Below are 22,059 nucleotides of genomic sequence, written 5' to 3' on the forward strand. Positions count from 1 at the left end.
TGGAAAATGTACAGAGAACAGTGATGTTACCTGCTCCAAAACTTTTTTTTGAAATATTTTGGATTTTGGTTTAGCATTGGAAAAAAAAACATATGTGTTCTTAGAGGATCCGAAAGGTTCATTTTGTGTGTGAATACGAAACTCTTTATCAGTTACTATCAGTGCCTTTACAGTTTACCTATAATTTGCAGTGTATTGTTGGTTGCAGACACTTTACATGGTCAAAAATAAATCAATTTTTTTTCATTTAAAACTTGTACTTTCACAGCTATTGTTATATTTATCATCATAATTGTTCCACGATATACCGTTTGAGTGTTTTTTTTTTTGCTTTTAACATAAATGAGAAGACTATGGCATTTTTTTAAATTAATCAAAAAACATGTAATTGTAAGTGGAAGGTAAGATTAGTTTAGCTCAAAATTTCTCAATATTTAAAAAACACATCGCAAACAAAAATTTATATTTTAGTAAGTTCGGTGTAAAAGCTCAAAAGTCAGAAATGTATAGATCTATATATTCGTTAATTTTTTTGATATCCGGCTTTTAGTGAACCCCCTGTGTCATTTTTCTCCCACTCCCATATGATTTAAACGAAACTCCCCGAGCTCAAACAGGTGAATTCCGAATAGTACCGAACACCAATTCGTATTTCCCCCTATTTCTCATTTCACGTGTGATTGTTGTGGCGAAGAGTTGTGTGCGGTGACTTGAGTGACTACGTAAACCGCCAGTTCTCCATGTGACTTGAAGATGACTCACTAAGTGTTCTCTCGCGTATTTTCCACCTTTTCTTAAATATGCTAGATTTTAATTCTTCACCTCATCGAAAAAACCGACTTAATTTAGCCACAGTGACTCATTAGAAGATAATTAGAATTGCATCAGTCGCTATAAAAATGGCAGTGTTCGGCAGTTTCTGTTTGATTTTCTTGGTTTTGCGTTCGGTGGCAACCATCGAGGATTATTGCTCTTTGAACACCTACAGCACCAATGGGACTTACATGCAGTTTACGAAAGAACCCAACGTGGACGAGTTCGCGATCGCAGGGAAGTTTAAAGGACTACATTGCTGCGCGAAAGGATACCGCAGCATCGAATGGTTTGTACGATTTACTTAATTACATGCTGCATCTTGTCCAAACTTGTCTATTGGGCTATTAGTGGTTCTGATTCATTCGCGAAAATTACGGGTTTCGTAACGCATTTTTTGTAGCGAAATTCAGGTAAACCCAAGAACAGATGGGTTTCGAATACCACCTACGTAACCGAAATCCTTTTCCATGAATCAGATTAATTTGTCTGCCGGTTCGGTTTTAACGACACGTTAAAACAGTGTTGTTGAATTTGGAGAAAAATGATCAATGTAATGTTATGTCAACATCACGTTCTAAAGTATCAATAAGCAACTCATTTTGTTTGGTAAACTTTGAAGATCAGAGCGGCGAAATGCGATACCGACGCACCGGCAAACGATACTCATTATTAAATTATTGTGATTTACAAAGTGATCTCTTAATTTATTGATTATTGCCAAAGTGGAACAAACCTTTCACTTGCACTTTTACTAGTTCTGGTCCAAACAAAAAGTTCAAAGAACAGTCAAATGCTCTTGTACTTTTGGCAAGTGTTTAGACTTTACGAAGATAAACACATTAAAATAACTAAAAATGTAATGACTAGTTGCTCGCCGAATTGGTAATACAAAAGGTATTTGCTAATTTTTTGTTACAAAATTAGTATGTGCTAATGAATAGAATGTCAAAGTTAGTTTAATAATGAAACAACTTAACATTAAATAGCAATGCTCCAATAAACGCGCATTCTTTCATTGACACTTTTGTACGATAAGCTAATTTTTAACTATTATACCATGGTTCTTAAAATACAGTTTGCTTCATTTAGTGAGGAATTAATTTAATTTAGACACAAGGCGAAAAGCTTTCAAATTTAAACTTCCATTCGCTTTAAATTACTGAATGAGTCCAAAAATTCAAAGTGATTGGTTTCTAACTTCATCATGATGGCCGACCTGAAATGGACCAATCATATCCAAAACTATAATTCTTGAATGAATCAAAAAATTTCCAGTGATTGGTTTTTCTCGTAATTTTAATGGCCGACACCAAACGGCCCAATCAGAGTGCTTACAAATTTTACAACAATCATTACGTGCCTTACGTCAGTTCATTAATGGATGAGTCTGTCACACATTTTGAGTTTTTCTTATTGAATTCTACCTACCCAGGTAATCTGTTGAATGAAAAACACCAAAATTGGGGCAATTAAAGGAAATACATAAGGAATATTGAATTTAAACTCTTTTACATTAGCCAAAAAGGTTAAAATGACCAATTCTCAGGCGCATGCGCGCGGACTTTTTGAATCTTACAATTGACATTTCTAAAAAGTCCGACAAAAAATACGAAAAGTAGATGAAAACTGGCCCAAAATTGCAAAAAGGAGGTTATGGAGTGGATAAATGTAGTTTTAAAAACGTGGCAGGTGTTTTTTGCAATAAGTTTTTTTGCAGGAATATTATCTTGAAGGTCATTAAAACTTTCTGAGCAAAAAATACAAAATTTAAGAGGATTCTCCTAACAACAAATCATTAATTAACATTAATAACTTTAGAGCAAAACACGTACACAAATTATTATTTGGTTTAGATTTTTTTAGTGTTTTTTTTTGAGTAGTATCAACACGTGTTGAAATTTTTCTGTTCTTGCTCCTAATTTCGACTAGTATTAATAATTACTAGTGTGATGATTTTCATAATGATATTTTTTATAAACATGTTACCTTTTACCTTTCAAAAAATAAACCAGTGGGTTTCAATAAATCCTTGTAAAAGTAAATAAACAACAAGGCCGGACATGCTGCCATCGCATCGATTTTTGCAAATTTTGCATTTATGACGCGTTTCATGTTTAGTCTGTTTATGAAAAATTCATTTTTCTTGCTGTTCAGGGGATTAGAGAGAAACTCCGTATTTGCATTATTTCCGCTTAGATTTTCATGTTTATCTTTACTTGAATAAGTCACATTATTTGTTTCATCTGATTCTTATTTTAACTTAAAACATACGCATCCAATTATTCTGTAATTAAATAAAAAAAGACGGCTAATAAATCAATATGCCCTTTATTCTTTTCTTGAAAAACAATGAATTTAAACAAAAATCAACACAAAAGTAGAATTTGTGGCAGAACCACCCTGACTCCACATTTGTGACATAAGCATCTTGTGATTACCATCAATGGCTCGGTAAAAATGAAAAATATGTCGTCTGATATAAATATAAATAATAACCGGTAGCTCATGTGAAAATATTTAAGATAATAATCACGGAGTTTTCCCAGCAATATCCACCGTTTGTTGCCACAAATGTGCCAAATTTGCACACAAAAGAACCTCAATTGCGCCGTTTTGTACTTCGGTTTCGACACATATGTTATTAGAGCCTCACTTATTTGTACCCTGCTGGCGGCAAGAAATAAGTGGCGAGTTTGGGACCAGACTCAACGATTCTCCTCGTGGTCTTTTTTGTGGTTGCAATGTCGAAAAGAAACCGCGAACCCTACCTGTAGGCCGTGCAGGTTTCAGATTCGGAAATGATAAGTTTATGTGCCCGCAAATGGTACAACTCCAAATCGTGTCTTATACAACTTCATTATTAACTCCTTGGTGGTCGGCCGCCACTGCATAAAATTCAGTTTCGGCGCGTATTAGACAAGCGTTTTCGTTTATTTAATCGTAATAACGTTTGTCGTTACCGCTGGGAAAAACTACCATTATTGCCACTAAGTTTGTTACCAAGTCGTTTAAAAATCCTGTTCGACCATATCCGTTTTCTGTTAACGACCATTAAAAATGCAAATAAAAGAAACGGCCATTCAGCTCTGAAAACAGGAATCGCAAGCTGCATTTCAGCGCTGCAATTACCGAAAATGTTCGCGCAAATAAATCTCAATACTGGGAAATTCCTGGACGTCATTGTTACAAAACCGGCCACACCTTAACCGCAGAAAATCGCGTCTTGGAGCGATCCCGAAGTCGCAATTCTTAATTTGTCAGTTCGTTGAACGCGGCCGTGACAGGAAAACTCGAGGGTGGCCCCAAGGTATCAAATATCCGATACTTCCGGGCACGGAGTTTGACACTTCCACGAAATCTATTAATATTTATTTTGGGAAAATCGCAAACCCCTCTCCAGTCGATGACCCACGGTTTTGGATACTTTTATGTTAATTATGATGCGACGAAAGCGCAAGTGATGTAATTTATTCAGAGCACGGGAAATCGCAGACAGTAGACGCTGGGCATAATTCAGGAACCAAGACCACTGGAACTTTGTAATCAGATGGTGGACGTCTCGCACGCACCCACAAATATTCAAATCCTTGTTGAATTATTTAAACGGTTGGCTAATAGGCGACTTTTATTGCAGAAATACGATTTATCATCAAACTTGCGTTTCACTGAAAAACCAGGCTCGGTTTCTCTCACTGCTTTGCGTCAATAGCAACGTACAAATTTTTCGCGACTTACATTTGTGCAAGAAATATTCAGTCTGAGGAGGTCATTCCCACTGAATTTTATTATTATTGATTGTTTGGAAGAACATAAATTATTCATTGTTCTCTTAAAATGCGATAAACAGTTTCTGAGGAGTTGCCAAACCTCGGCTAGACTTTTATAGCAATAACCCCTATTTATTTGTCTTTCATTAGAGGTTTAATAGATAGAAAAATATTCAGTCTTGAGGAATCCAAGTTTGTTTTCTTTCCTGAAACGTAAATATTGGAAGCCAAAGTCTGCGATTAAATAAATCGAAGCGAGGCGATTTATCTGAACCTCATTTATTTCCTCGTGAAAATTTAATGAGGAATTCAGCGAAACATGGTTTTTGAAAATACATCGTGAGTTTCCCTGCACCTGAAACAGTGATTCACTGAAAAGGCAGGTGTGTGATTGCCTTAGAACCAGCAAAGTCTCACCACTAACGGTGTGATTGATTTCGCCTTAATGAAAATATCCGTATCTGGGTTCCGAGAAGTTTGGTTTATTATTAAACGCTGGTGGTTACCGTCACGAGCTTACCTGCCTCCGATCAGCGCCCAGATAATCCGCTGAAGAACAATGGTCTTGACGACACCATTGTTTTTCATTATTATTTATGAAAATACTCCGGAACCCATCAATACGAGTGAATCTCACCTTCCGAGGTGTGTGCAAATGGGTGGCCTCGTCAGCAGGGTGTGCTAGTGGAGGGTAGATTCCGAGAAAGAGGGCGGCGCAAGTCAAACGATGACAACGCGTGAAATATGAGGAACCCTCGAAAAACACAATGGGATTATCGCTAGCTGAACATCTCAATGAAGCGGAGTGGTCCCATTATTTTTTACGGCCGCCGTATAACGCCACATGACACACAGAAACGATAATAACAGGGATGGGGCTGTGGCGTGTTATTACATGTTGTGATCGAGTTGCTAAATTCACATCAGGTAGTGACCAAGACAAAGCCCGAACACAAAAACCGCCGGACTGAACGTGTGGGAACATGTTCGAAATTCCTGGGGTTTGTAGACAAGATCTTATCGCCAGGTTCATTCAAAAGGCTTATCGGCTAATTGAGGAATTTGTTTCGAAATGCTCCGGTCAACAGATAAAAAATTATTGATTCTTCATTTTTTGCCGCACATTTACGTTGCAAGAAAGCTCGCTTTGGTTATTCCTCGAATGTGGGTTTTCTGGGCTCTTGCTCCGTTGTGCTTCAGGATGCGATTTGATTAGTTTTCAGCGGAAATACTGGCTGTAATTTTGCAGAAGTCGCGAAAGCAACAATGAGTGGTTGTAGACCAAGTTCTAGGTATTTTTATCATTTTAAACAGCTGTTGGCCCATTTAAAAACGCGGAGCTTCATTCAACGAATTCTTGTGCAAATATTAACACGTTTACACGTTTTAATGTAAATAAATTCCGATAATAAAAGCAAACAGTGAAATATGCTTTTCACGTATTTGGGGCCATTTATTTGTAAAAATATTAGGTTTTTGTAAGAATAAGACAGCATATTGTCATTTGGGTAAATGTGTATTATTACAGTGCAAAGTGGTTAATAGAAAAGTTTCCCACAGAGCAACCAACATATTTTTAAACGGGTTTTACCTCGTTGTCGTCACTTATTTGAAATTTTATTTTTCCAGAGAATCCTGTTAGTTTCTCATATTCATGCTTTTATCTAAAGCAAATAGCTTTTTGAAAAATAATTAAAGTCACGTTGACGGAAGTTCAAATATTCAAATGTGTAATACATAACTGTCATTGTTACTAAGTCGAGGAAAACGCTTTCGAAAAGCATTTATCAGAACAGGAAATTTTATCTTTTCGATCAAACAAGACAATTTTATATAGCTGTCATATGTTCCGCGAATTATCATTTAGCCATCGGCTGTTATCTTTTAATAGAAAAACAGGAAATTACGAAAATGATAAATTTCAAACACCGCGAAAATTTTTATTACTTTTTGAAGAATATGTAAACGCGGTAGAAATAATATTTATAAAATAAACACGCGCCGATTGGTTTTTCTTCAATAGGATTATTAATAGATCACCCGTTTAGTATCATGTAGCCATAATTTAATTTTTGTGGAAAATGTTTACACAAACTTGGCTTAGTTTTAAGAACGCAAACCCTGACATTTCGCAGATTCCAGAGTCAACTTTTTCAAAAACAAATAAACCACTGGAGTTTGGAACAAATTCGTTAATTGATTTAGCCTTAAACCACGATTCCTGGTAGGAATTGGCCAGTATTGGAAATCAGAAGTGAGATCGAGGTTGCTTGAGCCCGGAAGCCGTTCCTGGGTGGTTGCTTCGTTTGAAAATTAACCGCTTATTACAGTATTAATCGATGAAATTTCCTGGACATTTTAATTGAATGCCGCGACGAAAAGCGGCAGTTTTCGTTTGTAATACATCATGACAAATCACGCCGTAATAAGGTCCCTTTAACACACCTTATTAATTCCTGCTAAAGCTCCGCCTTAACCGGTATTGTGCCTCGTCATTATGCCGTTCTTTATTTCTCCACCGAGCCAGTCCGTCAAAGAATATTCTCTTGGACTCTTCTCGGAATAATTACATTTTGTAAAAAAAGAACAAAATCATCCCATACTGCAATAAGAAAATAATGTAAAAATCTCGATTAAATCAATCTCCAAACGTATTTGCTCTCTCTTGGTAAATATTTACGTAGTTGGAGTGCGTTGCTACTTTTGGTAGCAATTATTTTGCGATTGTGGACATTCGATGATTCTGCAGCTGTCACTCGGAATATATGGCTGCTGGAAGGACAATACGGAAAACTTACCTGGAGCACAAAAGACTCGGATTTTTGAGGTGTAAATCATCATGAGCAGGTACAAATGACACCGAGAAAGTCTGTCGAGTTATTTGATTTGTGACGTGAAGTTTCCAAAAGAACGCAAACTTCGGCTGCCTTTATGGCTTAGCTTTCGGAGGTCTCAATTCCCAAAACGCAGAAGTCAGCAAAAACAATAATTATGAAAATTAATTTTTGAACTTTTTTCAAGTCGGTTTAAGAAAGTAATGATAAGTTTACGTGGCTGTCTTTTTTTCATTTAATTGATTGCGCTCGTTTTCCCATTTCCGTTTTCTCTGAAATAGTATTTTATCTCAAATCGTTTGAATAATTAATTTATTTGCCTCATAATTTAATCAAACGCAGAGTTTAATTACTGGTAAATATATTTTTTCAATAAGTGTTTTAAAAATTCATAAGAGTGTGGGCACCACTTCATATTCAAAAATCGTGTCAGATTATTATTACAGTTATTATCATTGTTTTGTTAGATTTTTTACCTTTTGATCTCTAATTTTTTACCATCATTTTTAGTATCATTGATGTTTTGTGGTCTTTGTAGTTTTCCTCCAATTTTTGCACTTACAGACAGTGACATGGTAATTAGATAAGGGTCCCTAGACCCTCCCTTGTCATTAAAATCGATTTACTTGTAATTTGGTGCGCAGAATAATCCTACATGAATTCTCTTTGTTACTAAAATAAATTTCAATAAACTTTGAGAGGGCGAATTAGAACGCGTTTTGGACATATTTGGGCTTGTATTCTCCTGCGGTTTGGGAAAAATATAGCCTTACAATTTAATTACCATTGGTGTCTCCAAGGAAGTGCGTGGAAAATATCGCATTGATCATTCCATCGGTTGTAGTTCCCCGAATCATTATAAATGTATGTTTTTGTGAGTGGAACACGGTATTTTTACGCAGAACAGTGTTCATCATCATCATTGCTGCACGAGTTACAGCCGACTTACGCTAAGATTGTTTCCTCAAGTGTCGGATTTCAAAATTGTCACTTGAGCCGTAAAGATAATGAAAATGAGAATCGGGAAAGCGCTAGGTCTGAGAGGTGTTATTGTGATTGTAGACACTGATTGCAGTGGATGTTTATCTTGCGGTCGTCGTTCTTAAAGTTGGCACAAAAAGACGTCGCCGAGGAGTCAAAGTGGACACCAGAGTGAAGAACTACTTTTTCCTCAATAGCCGCCGTTTACCGACTCGACTTGGATATAATATTACATAATGATTTCTCCGAAGCCGATATTGTTTTCTCAATGTTTGCACTGCCATAAAGCGATAGGAGTCCGGACAAACGTAGGGAAAAGTGCATCAGCATTCGGCCTAATCGCGCATTTTCCGAGAAAACCGCCGACTCAATGAACAAAGAAACGGTTTAATTACTTTGTCGCTCGGATCATTCTAAAAAGAGAAAAGAAAAACGGCGGTCTCCAACAATCAAACGATGAACCGTAAAACCACTATAATTTCCTAACGAGAATATTTACTAAAGTCGGACTTATTTGAGGAGACATGCATAGCGACAACCTTTACGACCTCTCACTGCAAACTCAAACAATTAGGAAATGAAAAGCTAACAAGACTCTGTGATACATGATGAAGCCGAGCGTTCCCACAGCCCTTGACCACGGCTCGAATTTTCGACTATTGCCATTTACGGACTGTGATTGGTTAACATCAACAAAACAGCCTCGATATCGTAAAACTCTTGGCACGTTAGCTGATGATTTAACACGTAGTAAGATTTAAATAGAATTATTAGAAGAGAGTGAATCGTCGTAAATTTCGCCCAGTCATTAGTCACAAGACAAGCATCCGAAAATTTCTCATTGTGGTCAGTTTAGAATTAAATATTGTCCAGGATAATTCGCCAAAGTTAATCAATGTGGGCAGTCCTATTTTATCTCAATCTCAATAATTGAAATGCCACGCGAATCTTACGTACGTGCCTTCAGTGGCAAACCTGCTAGAAATATTGATTGATTTTATCACTTGTGTCCAAAATAACTTGTGTTCTGGGCATTTTTTGCATAGGCTGGCATAAACTAAAGCAATTCACGAATCAAAATTTGGATCAGTTCCACTAATTGCTCGTGTCCGTGGTGAATGTAGGTATGTGTACCTACTTATTTATGATTTTTCTTGTTCCCTTTTAGGTATAAAGACGGCAAACCGTATCCGTGGCCTTTAATGGTATCACAGTTAATCCTCTACCCTGAGAGTGCCAATCAAACGGTATACACACAGTCCGTTACGGAAGCCGACGCTGGAAATTACACTTGTTTATTGAGGAACGACTCCGTAGTTCACTCTCACACAATCCAGCTCAAAGTCTTCGGTAAGTAAAAACCTGGGGCAAACGGGCGTAGTGTCACTTTTACCGGATGTGTGTAGGAAATGTGTGTGTGCGACACGCGAGGTTATTGTCTCGCAGTTTTATTGCATGTTTAATAAACGGTCGTTATTTTATGATGTTGTAATATGGTTAGTTTGGGTGTAATGTAACGGATTGTCATTACAAATATTGAAATCATTGTGTCGTTGCACCTGCTGCGCTAACTGATTTGAATTAGCAAGACGTGAATTAATTACTCTATGAATGAATAAATAAATAGACTGTTACTTAACTCTTCCAGATAGAACTTGAACCGTTTTCTCATAATTTTCAGAAATGTGCGCTTGAGAGTTTAATTAAACTCGAGTTAAAATTTCCTTCGTTAAATACAACTACAGTGACTTGACTTTTGAAACTTCCAACAAGATTAACTCGAAGTTGGATAAGTTGAAAATGATATTAGCCTTTAAACTACTGGACGCTTACTTGTTGGCGTGGATCTAACGTAATTAAGTGTTAATTAATTAGCGATGACTAACAGTGTGCCCGCGGTGATTGGTAAATGCGTCTATTAATTAAAATACATTTTTTCTTCTATTTTTAGTAAGCTGTTTTTTGCCAATTTTTATCAACAAGAGTAAAAAAGTAGTTATTATTTTCCGAAGTAATAAAATCAATTAGGAATACGATTCGATAAACGTGCTACTTGAAGAGATAATTTTTAATTGTTTCCCGTTGTGTAATAGGAATTAGGGATATCTAAAATAGTTGTTCGACACGAAACATCCATTTCATTGCGAGCGGAATTAAACATTTATCGACAAAGAGTGTACACTATTTGCCTAATGATGGTCCTTATTATGGCAGCTCGGATGCTAGACAAAACTCTAATTAGTGTATCCTTGTCAAATTGCTGAATGGCGCGTTTTTTATCCATTCATTTTCGTCATCCGTTCATTAATTTAAGTGTAAAAAAGCGCAAGAATAGAGACGACCAATGTGGTGTCCACGTTTTAAATTACAGCCATATTTCCCATGATATTATATGCAACGGCCGTGTAATTTTGCACGCCTGCCGATTTTGAATGTCTCATGTGTAAAGAGTTCTAGGAACGCTCAGCTAGTGTTTCGGATCCGTCACACTCTCTGTATAAGAGCATTGTTAAGATACCTGCATTGATGTTTAGCTACATATACATTACGCATTCATTTTGCGCAAAATTGCCAATTACGAACTTATACTACAACTTCTTTGTGCCACAAAGTAGTACCTAGTTGGCTAAACGCCAACCAATTCTAAATAAAGCCTTCTCCCAACAACTCCTAATTACTGGAATATCGCTAACGTTCACACTTGGAAAAACGCAACATTGAGGAAGTTGCAGGAGAGCCATAAAAATAGCTCGACGTAGCTGCTTAGCATTCTCTCTCGTTTTAATATTTTGCGAGCCTGCAAAACTTAATTTTTTCTTATCGTGTGAAGATAAAATCATAAGTGAAATAAATCATCATTTCTGGAAAAAAGCGATGATTCAGTTTGTCCAGGAACGGTAAACAAACCCTGACGGAACACCCCCTGCTAATTTGATTATTATCAGCGGTATTCCCAGAAATAGCGTTTTCGTAACCAAATTTAACTAGAAGTAATTAAAATATACAAAGTGGAGGAAAAACGGACATTGTTATCAAGCCCAATTGTTAAGAACAGGTGACCTGGAACCGGTACAACGAACAATCATTGTTTAAATGGAACGGTGGATTTGTCTTTGCAGTTTAATCAGCTACACTCATGTTATACAAATTTCCATTATCTGCCCACTCAGCAGGGCCGGGGACTGGGCAGGTGCGCTGGCAAAGACCGCTAATTCGTCTTTTAGACAAATGTTACCTTTTTTAGAAGAAATACGTGTTTTTAAGGAGCAATGAAAAACTTTTGAATTTTTGTTAGCATTTTATTTACTGCTTTTCAGGTCATTTTTCTGTCGGGTTTCTCGTGTATCTAAGCACTTTTTTCAAATACACACTACAGCGAATATTGGATCTGCCTGCAGTTGGAGATGCTGTTTAACTCTTTTTTTATGATAACAGCAGTGGATAATAGCCCACATGAATTTTTGACTGAAGTTGTTTTATACATTTTTAAAAACCTTGTATACCCCATGTCAGTTCACAGTACAATGTGTTTTTAAATGAAATTGGTTTACATATAAAAAAATTGTGCCGCTCTACTCAATTGAATCATCTGTCAATAAATGTCAAATCTGTCAGTTGTGAAATTTAATTAATTTCTTGAAAAAATTTAGTTAAAATACAACTAAATTCTTACACTGCGCAAGAAAACACTTTTATTATCGAAGTTTATTTCCGAATTCGAGACTTAATAAATGGAGAATGGTAATATTCGATGTCTAAATCCCTATCATTAGGTCTATGAAGCGGCATTTTCAGATATTACATGAGAAATTCACAGACGACTAGATGTGAATCATTGAAAAACACATTGAGGGTTTCCGGTAGATTTTCTTAGCTCAAAACGTGGCTCCACACAGAATTTTTTTTCACAGAAACTCTCAATTTATGCTTTATTTTTCACTCCGAAAAATTCAATGCGCCTTTGCAATTCTACCATGAACTGGAATGGGATATGCATTTTTTCCACAGTAGCTGCGTTGTATTTTTAGCTTGAAAGAAACCGTGGATTATTTCCATACGCCTTTGTCCCATCCACTCATTCACCTACTTTCGCGGCCGCTGCAGTTGGCGGTTATTTTTCTGGTTTAGCGGCTGAATGGCTGTTTGCATGTGTTCCCGAACATATGAAATAAGATAATTACGGTGAAGGCAAAGCATCGACAGAATGATATGATATATGTGGTGCGCACCCAGTCCAGGTGGTCGCGCAGCGGGGGCGAAGCTTTCGCGGAACAAGCACGCGACTCCTCTGGCAGGTGCTTACAAATTATGCTTCATGTTCTGCGTTTTTTGCAGCAAATGCAACAATTTTGACATGCAAATCACATTAGGGGCACATTATACCTGCAGACCACACACCGCATTACTTTTTTAATTTAATTATTCGACTCGATTGGATCCATCGACCGAGACCCAGCCTCCAGGGGAGGCGAGCAATTCAGACAAGTTTCCTGCAAAAACTCAGCGCTTTCTATTGATTTCATATTGTGCCGAGCTCGCCTGTCGGACGCAGATTGATTAATTTGCGCATCGTAGCGTTAAAATTCAACTGATAAACTCTGATTTACACAGAGGGGCCCATATTGTCGATGTTCTTTTGTGGTTTTTATTAATAAATGCGTAATGGAGTTTTAATTTAAATGAACCCTTTCCGCATTATTTTTTGCGAAAAAGAAAACAAAGACTAATTAAAATGTTGATTAAATTCGTTTCGTCCTCGCTGTTGTAGGAATTTTAAAAATTCATTTTGCAGCTTTTTTAATTAAAAAATTGACCTGAATTTTGCGAATTTTCGCCAAGTGATGAATGCATTTGTGCGATTTCTAAGTGGTTTAATGAGGGCCTATAGGGCACATTGAGGCAGATTACCCTTAATTGAGCCAGCGCTTCAAAGCGACTGCCGCACATATTAAAGATAAACATGGTATTAACGTGTCATCACATTGAACGTTCCTAGAACGCTCGCGCAAATCTCCCATATTGGATAAATTGGCTTTTGTGTCGCAAATATTGTTGGGTAGTAATAAAGCGATCAGTAATAAATCCGATTTAATAATAAATAAATAATAATAAATCAGTAAAAAATAATAAATGATCAGCATTTAATTAATTTTTGCACAGTAAAACATTTAAATGACAAGTAAACCATGCACAGTATTTTATTAAAATTTGCCCAGTAAAAAAATCGTATATGCACAGTATCTAGTTTCAGTTTGCATCTATCATTTTTACTGTGCATTTATTATTTTTACTGGGCAATTATTATTTTGATTGTGCATTTATTATTTATACTGATCAAAAATACTTGTTGAAATAAAATACTGTGCATTTAATTTGTACCCAATATTGTTATATGGGCGATTTAAATGCAATTTTCTCTGTTGCAGAAAAAATTCCAGACGATCCGAAAATCACGTACGTGTCAAAGGACCACCAGGTGCCGTTGGGCCAACAGCTCCGCCTCTTCTGCGAGGCCTTTGCTGGTGAGTGATTAAATTTGTGTCCCGGAATTGCCATTACGCCGATATCAATTGGCGAAATTCCATGGAATCGCAATTTTCCGCGGTTTACTTTCCGTAATTAGCTCGCGAGTGAAAAATACAGTTAACAAAACGTATTCATACATGGCATCTCGGAAACGGCCACAATGGGCCTTTGCAGCCTGTGATTAAAGCGGGAAAAATTCGTACGAATGGATTTTTACACTGCTTGCATATTCTAAAGAGTCTCATTCCGTTTAATCGAACAGTCGCTTTGTTACTATTGATGAGAGACGTTTGATTGAATTTTTTAGGACGAGTGGATCTACCAGATGCACACAATGAGGTTGTGTGGCGCAAGTCGGGACATAATGGAACGCTTGATGACGAGCCTCGAGTTAGACAGGAAAAAATCTCCAGGTAATTTATCCCTTTATGCTTTCAGAATATTCATACTCTGGGAGAGATAACCCGTTAGTACGGTTCTGCATATCCTGTTAATTACGAGAAGGAAATTAATTAATCGCTTTCGGGGAATATCGATTCTAAGTAGAGATAGTTATATTTCGCACCTCGTTATTTCTTTCACGACTTGTCTATTGGAACGGTGCGCCCAAATGGGAAGCGCTAACGTGTGGAAAAGTAGACCGGTTATAAGATTAGAAGCATTTATTTTAAACTAATAAAAGTAACATTGCAAGCAAATGCTGAAACATGTATTCGAGGAAATAGCTGTTTAGTTGAGTATGTGCTTAACTATTTTTAAAATGTCTGTTTTTCACATCTTGCAAATAAAGAGAGAACTGGGGAAAAATTTTAGCAAAATTCCTTCGATATGGTCAAATTCAGAGAAAAGTGTTCAGATATTGAAAATTAAACAACGAGGTTTTTTTAATCACCACATATCAAATACCACAACTTGTAACGTCAGATGGTTATCGTAATGTTGAAACAACCAGGCGCTGTCGGTTCTTTTCATGCTTATAAAAGTATAATTTCATCGTTTATATGTTTAAGTAATTATCCTTGATTTATTGACACATAGACACTGCATATTTTTAAAATAAACACACTAAGAGCTTTCGTAACCCTTTTTTAAATAATTACTTTGCGTTAAATTAATTACACTGCCCAACAAATTTTTACTTTTTCGCTTCCCTTGAGAGGAAAAGGATGTACTTTTTATTAATCTTAATTAACTCTCTTGTTTAGGAAAAAGCATGGAGTGTTTTTTGTCCATTGTTTAATGTGGAATGCAAATTTAATTTTAGCGTTGACAATGTTCGGTATTTTTTAAATAGTCTCTTCAAAGGAGCACTTTGCTGTTGTCGTGTTATTTGATATCAATTTTCGCATGTTTCGGACAGATGTAGCTCCCAAACATTTAATTAATGTAGTCGGTAATTTAATTAACGTGTATAATGCACAGCGTTGTTATAATTATGTCTTCACTGTTAGGAGAACAACGTATTTTATGCTCCTAGTGACTGAGTTTGACTCAAAACAAGACGATTTTTCTCTAAATTGCCTAAAGAAACGCATTATATTTTCCACGGTCAAACGCATTTACAATTGTCGTTCCTAAATAGGTGTTATGCTAATTTCGCTTTCTAATAAAACTTGTAAACGGTCTTTTACTAAAGCTACTACGTGATGTGCAACAGGTTTATTCTTATATTCTGTGGTTCTTAGGATATTACAAATTTAACTATTACGTAGTGTTTTACGTTTTTACCTAATTAACCACAAAGTACTATTCATAGTTAAAGTGTATTGATGACGAATTGTTTTTAAGGACTCAATATGTTGCAATAGAAGAATGTTAAATGTTATGGATTAATAAATAAAGGTGCAATCAATTTGACCACTCTTTCACCCTTACTCAAGAATATATCTTTTTAACGCTTGTAGAAATTAATACTTAGATGAGTAACTACTATTACAATCAATCTGTTGTGCCACCTGAATGAAGTATGCTATAAAGGAATAAAGAATAACAAAAACGTGTAATTGTCGACGTTAATTACAACGACAATAAACTACCGGACTTTCAAAGAATGTTATATCCATATTTGCGGATTAATTTAAAATAATAGTTGTATTTACTTCCTTGCAAGCGTTTATTGCAAAAAAAATCAGAAATTGAACTGATATTTTGCAGTGGACACTAATTTAACGAGTACGAAACAGGCAGCTGTGTTTACGTTAACATGGTTCGAAAGAATAAGTAATGTTACAGTAAACGGACGTCATTACACTAAAAATACAAATGATTACCCTACTTCCGCTATCAAATAACTTTTGATATTTTAAACATTGTTGCAACCACATGAAAGACAAACACTAAACCACGAAAGCAAATTGTAATTATTTTTCGTACCAAAATACACACGTTGGTTTACAATAACCGGAGATTCAGTTTTTAACAAATATTTTTGTGTAAAACGCTGGTATTTATTTTAAGTCGTTTCCAACAAACTGAACAATAAAGAAACTTACGGAAATACACTGTGTTTTCTCCGTAACTTTTAATCATCCAAGACCACCTAAACAAGAGATGACTGTTGTCTTTAGTGCCTCTTTAATGAATTACGCGCTCAAAGCTGGAAGATTGAAGGTAAATCGTTTAGAAATCACCTCAGATTAAAATTGCGACAGACGGTAATTATAAGTTCATTATTTGCAGGTGTCTGTCAGCGAGTAATTTATGTCCCATTAAAGATGATAATATTGTTGGTAGCTCGTCAGTTATTTCTATAGCTAGTGTTTGTGGGCCGCTTGATTTATATGGCCGAAACTTATTTAAAAAAGAGTTAAGTGTATCTGGTGTGTAATTAATGACGTCTTCTAAAATTATCATACGCCTGATTTATCCTCCCGAAAACTTTGTGCCCGACCAATTAGGCGAACACAATAAAAACGCTATCACCGTGTGAGGCGCACATTGGCCCCACGGGTTTAATGAGAATTTATCAGAAAAACTCGTAAAAACTGCCATTACAAGAACAGCCTCATTAGTTATAACTTCACATGCTGTTGTAAAAAATGATTCGGAATTTTTGTTGTCACGCGAGCATTGTTTTAATAACAGGATAAGAGGCCAACTGTTGCTCTGGCCATTTTCGTAAGTTGTCTTGTAATTCGGCCGATTTTAACCAAATTAATGTGATTATTATATTGGTTCAGTCGACAACCGGCCCAGTTTACGAGCTTGTAACTCAAGTCCTCGTAATTACTCTTGAAACCACAATATCAAATACAAAAGGATAAGATAGAGACAATGCACGACATCAAGAGAGGCAAGTGACTTTCTCACGGAGACGTTTTACAACCGGTCTACCAGTGTTTTATTTCCTCTGTCGTGTTTTTGCCACCGACAAGCCGCCATTATTGGCCTCATACCGGGATCATTACCAATTACAAGTGATTAGCGGGTTTTTTCTGCGAGATCGGAACGAACACAGGTGCTTTACCACCCGAGCAAAACGCCGAAGTTCGCTCAAAACCCACTAACCGAAATTAAACATGAATATTCTCCAGGAAAAAACAACACAACGGTGGAGCCTTTTCCGAGACACATTAAATATTACTCGGGAAGGGAGCTACAAATCAATCCCAATTCCCAAGAGCTCTATTTTATATTTTATTCAAGGGCCTTAACCGCATGCGATTTTACCAAGCCAAAAGCCAAAAACGATTTAAAAAAAAATGTACTAATTAAATTTTCCGCTATGCGAATATGCTAATTATTGTTGAACTGTTAATTACGTACATGAATGCATTTTGCCGAATAGTTTCAAGCATTTCAATTACATGTGAATCGGAATAAATGTGTTTTGCTGTTGCGACTTTACGTGGGCATTTGTAAAGTTTGGAGCAACTAACCATTTCATTCCGAACAATTGCGGTGTTTGAATTTCGAGTTCTACACCAGGACAATATTTTAGTCTATTGATCGCTTTGCAGGAATCACGTAAATTCAGCTTCTGTCACATCCAGTGCAAAATCAAATCTCTACCCTTTGACATTCATTTTTCAAAGTGGGTTATTGTTTCACACGTGGGGAAATCAAGTATAATTAGTGTGGGAAAAGCAATAACTCTAAAAAAATGTATGTAGGATTTAAAGTATTCTGTTGTTATTATTATGCCACTTATGAAATATTACACAACTGCACTGTTACAATTCTAATAATATGCAAATAGTTTAAAAATTTAACAAGCATACTTTAGAAGAAATTGCATTACAAATTTCGGAGAACTACCAACTAGAACAATTGTTTGCTGATCTCTTACCTACTTAAAAACGTAACAAAACAAATGTATGAAACGTAAACAATTTGGTGAAATTAAGATTATGATCTTGGGTATTTTTAATGCTTTTGCATACATTAAAAAAATTGCCAGAACGGGTTCATGATTTTTAATTCAAAAGCTTTTAAAGTAATTATTGCATCAAATTGGTATGTTAATTGAGAGTACAACATTCTCATAATTTTTTTAATTGTTAAACAAAAGCTTTCCGATCACTGATTAATTTGCGTCCGTAATTGTTACAAAAAAGTGCGACATTTCTCTTAAAATGGCAACACGTTACTATCTTTTGAAAGCAATAAACCTATAACGAGGTTTTCTTGGTAATGTTTTTTGTCAATAATGACCAATTAGAAAGCTATTTTCAGTGGGTGATACTAGAAATGAGATAACATTGTTGCTTGCAGAGAGGACGGGCAAACTTTCGGTACTTACCTGATAATCGACAGCGTCCGGAGAGAAGACTTCGGCGAGTACGTCTGTAAAATAAGCAAACCCGGAAAAAGCATCGAGCAGCGGGTCTTTGTGGACGAAAAAAGTGATTATTCGCAATTGCACGAAATGGAAAACTCTAATAATTGTGATTACAGTCGAAGTGGAATATTTAAACCCTAATCCCGTACCAGTGGCAAAGCTTCTCCTTTGCCTGTCTGCGATTATTTTTCTGTGCTTGGCGGTTGTGATCCTCAATCTTCAGTACGGTTTGCCGTTGCGGGTGCGCTTTAAGGACACCTTCGGCGTCGTTGAAGAATCAGACGGGAAAACGAACGACGTTCTCCTTCTGTATTCATCAAAGGACAGCGAACTGGCTTTGGGGACCCTTTTGCCAATCTTGGAATCAAGATACAATTACAAATGTGTCCACAGGGAACTCCCCTCGAGTATCAACTACTGTGAGTAATTTTCTCCTTTTTCTTTAATTTTCTGATTTTTTGTGTCTAGGGTTCGGGGAATTGCAAAATGACGCTCTAAAGAGCCGCAGAATTGTAACGCTTCTCTCTCCGCCAGTGGTTAGTGACAACTGGACTTCTGCGGCTATTTACCAAGCTATAAAACAGCTACAAGCGTTAGGGTCCAAGCTGACGATTATCACGCTGAAGGAGCTTCCACGATGCGAGAATGAAACGAAAAACTCGCACGGGGAGACGCTGACCATTTTGTTGAGGACGATCAATGTAGTGCATTGGGAGAGGACGAAGGAGGAGAAATTTTGGCTTAACTTGAGGCTGCGGCTGCCTCCAAAAAGGCGAAATGAACGACTGGTAGACGGTAGAAGTCAAACGCAGGGTATAAATTCTTCAAGACTGAGCAACGACTCTGAAGAGAGTTCCGATCTTGTGTAAATATTTATTATAATTTAAAAATGTGTTGAATTATTGTAACCTTAGTATTATATTTGTTCCAACTATTACACTTATAAATATATGCTTAAAGTTTTGTGATTTTCTAAATACGTTGTTTTATTTTGTATTTTTTTATGTAAAATAAACGTCGTTCGAGCTGACTGTTTTTTGAGTAAATTATTAGCTGATAGGTGATTCCCCCTTTCAAATCTTATCAGACAGAATTTTATGCATTTTTGTGGCCACAAAAATTGACTCGCCAGATGTAAAAAAGCAACGTTTTTAAACTTTAACCAAGAAATTAACTTTTTAAAATAGGGTATTAATGATAATGTGAAATTTTCGCCTCTTCGGGATTTCTGTTGTGCCTGATTGTCGCATATGAGACAAACCTAACCAAAGATAATTGCGTCAATCAACTTGACAATGTCAATTTTTTTTATTTTGCAAAATGTTGCATTCGTTAAGACATTAGTAGGAATGAGCTTAGATAAGCGTTATAGATTTTTTAATTAATTTTTTGTAGCGGTGAAGTTCACCAGAAACTTGTGACATGTGTTCGACACTTGACCACTACAGAAGTCTCAACAGCCTTACGGCCCTTCTACTTCAATGTCCATCCCGATTTGTTTGGTCAATACCCTAGTCAAAGAGTAGTTGTTTGAATGCTGTCAAAGAAAAACAAACAAATGTGTTTTTTCCAGGCCATTAACGAAAATTCGCTCAAGCAACTTAGTTCAATTATCGAGACGTTGCAAGCCAAGCGTTGGACAAAGCCTGCAAGTCTCCAGTTTTACTTGAGAGATAAAAAATGCGAAGAAGGTAAAATGTTCGTATTACGCCACTTAGCTAAAATTTAAAACCGCTCCCTAACTCAATCATCATGTAGGCACTTTCCGTTTGATCAAAATCTACCTGAGCGAACGCGACATTCGCGAAGCTGTGTTGACAATATTGCGAGCCTGTGATTTGCCCACCGAATACGTCGACAAGATCCCCAAACCACCCCCTGAACCCAAAAAAGAAACCGTCAGAATCAACACCAGCAACATCGATTTTTCGAAAGTGAACGAAAACGACCCGATCTTTGGCCCCATTGTCATGCGCCAAAAAATCAACGAGGCCAAAGAAGCCCTCAAGTTACGCAACTGGCTGGTTAAGAACTACCAAAGTGCCTTAGAAAAACTCGAAGCCAATCGGCCTCTACGCGAGGAGGTCGACCGTTTGCGCAAAAAAATCGCCCAACAGTGGAAGCTGACCGACGTCCGCTGGGACTGCGGCTGGAATGTCACCCATTTTCGGGGCTGTCTGCAAAGCTTTATGTCTCTGGCTGAACAACATCCGGAAGTTATGCACGTTTTGAAGGGCCGCACGCTGGTGTTTGCACCCTTTACAGGGATCAGCCTAGAGGGGCACATCATGCTCAACAGTGGGGAAGTGCGGCACAATTGGCTTGATGTAAGTGAAAATTTGAATGTGGTTTTGAAAGTAATTCTTGACCACAGTTGATCAAAAACGTGAGAAAGCACGACAAAATCCTATTCCGAATTCCTGGTTTTGAAAAATCCGTCTCGCAAGTCTTGAGAGGGATCAAAGTTGGCAGGAGGTAAGAATTCTCATGTTTCACATATAAAATTTAGTCGTCAGTTTTTCTCAGACTTTTGGTTATTATTGATTGGATTTGAATTAATTTAAAACGATTTGTTTTTTCAGAAAATTTATGCCGAAAGTTTTGGCGGGAGAATACGAGCGAAACCTGCAACAAATCACGACTTCTTTAAGTGACTATAGAGGAAGGCGGGGGTTCCCTAAGCAGTGGCCCCAGTCGTTAGAAGAATTTGAGATTGTTGTTGAAACGTATGAATTTTTTTATTTTAATTTAATCATAAATGTTTTATTATTTTAGGGAAGCTGGACCTTTGATGGTCTCTCCCACTGGTCAGTTTATAGTCCCGTCTTCCCTACCTGGATTTTTGTTAGTCAATTTTATCACAACCAATTTAGAACACGCCAAGGAAAAAATGACTGAATATAAAAAGTTTGTGAATGTTTTATTTTGATTCCCGTTAATTGTTTCTATTTCAGCGATAAATACATAGAGCGGTCTTTGCAAAAACAATGCATGGATGAATTCAAGTTATTTAATCTTAGGAAAGATGATAATATAACACCGGATTTAATGATTAAATGCTGTGAACGGCTCTTAGAAAAAAAAATTGATATAGAACAATATCTAAACGGTATACATTTAAACGTAGCTACTTACTACTCTGTTCTTTCAGATGGAGTGGTTTGTATACCTTGGAATTGGAAATTGTGATAGTAGATGCGAAAAAAGACCAAAATTTTCACTTCTTCTAGGTAAAAAAATATTAACTTGTAAAATTATGTGATAAGAAATAAATCTATATTAAATACAAGTATTGGTTTATTTATCCCTGTGTCACAGCCTTTTAATATTTTAATAAATTGGTTTGAATGCAATC

General features: G+C 36.6%; 2 protein-coding genes across 2 annotated transcripts; both read left to right on the plus strand.

Moving 5' to 3' along the window:
* The first annotated feature begins 684 nt into the window (after positions 1-684).
* Positions 685-19,734, plus strand: LOC659982 (X-linked interleukin-1 receptor accessory protein-like 2). The gene is made up of 7 exons (XM_966246.5): positions 685-1,102; positions 9,567-9,748; positions 13,825-13,920; positions 14,232-14,337; positions 18,638-18,768; positions 18,821-19,123; positions 19,173-19,734. The coding sequence occupies exons 1-7, from the start codon at positions 900-902 to the stop codon at positions 19,571-19,573; spliced, it is 1,422 nt and encodes a 473-aa protein (XP_971339.2). The 5' UTR covers positions 685-899; the 3' UTR covers positions 19,574-19,734.
* A 199-nt stretch (positions 19,735-19,933) lies between these two features.
* Positions 19,934-21,993, plus strand: LOC100142438 (uncharacterized protein). The gene is made up of 8 exons (XM_008195459.3): positions 19,934-20,047; positions 20,100-20,226; positions 20,278-20,395; positions 20,463-21,031; positions 21,079-21,179; positions 21,287-21,430; positions 21,480-21,611; positions 21,659-21,993. The coding sequence occupies exons 1-8, from the start codon at positions 20,025-20,027 to the stop codon at positions 21,891-21,893; spliced, it is 1,449 nt and encodes a 482-aa protein (XP_008193681.1). The 5' UTR covers positions 19,934-20,024; the 3' UTR covers positions 21,894-21,993.
* Positions 21,994-22,059: the final 66 nt, after the last annotated feature.

Source organism: Tribolium castaneum, chromosome 5, assembly GCF_031307605.1.
Source record: "Tribolium castaneum strain GA2 chromosome 5, icTriCast1.1, whole genome shotgun sequence".
NCBI lineage: Eukaryota > Metazoa > Arthropoda > Insecta > Coleoptera > Tenebrionidae > Tribolium > Tribolium castaneum.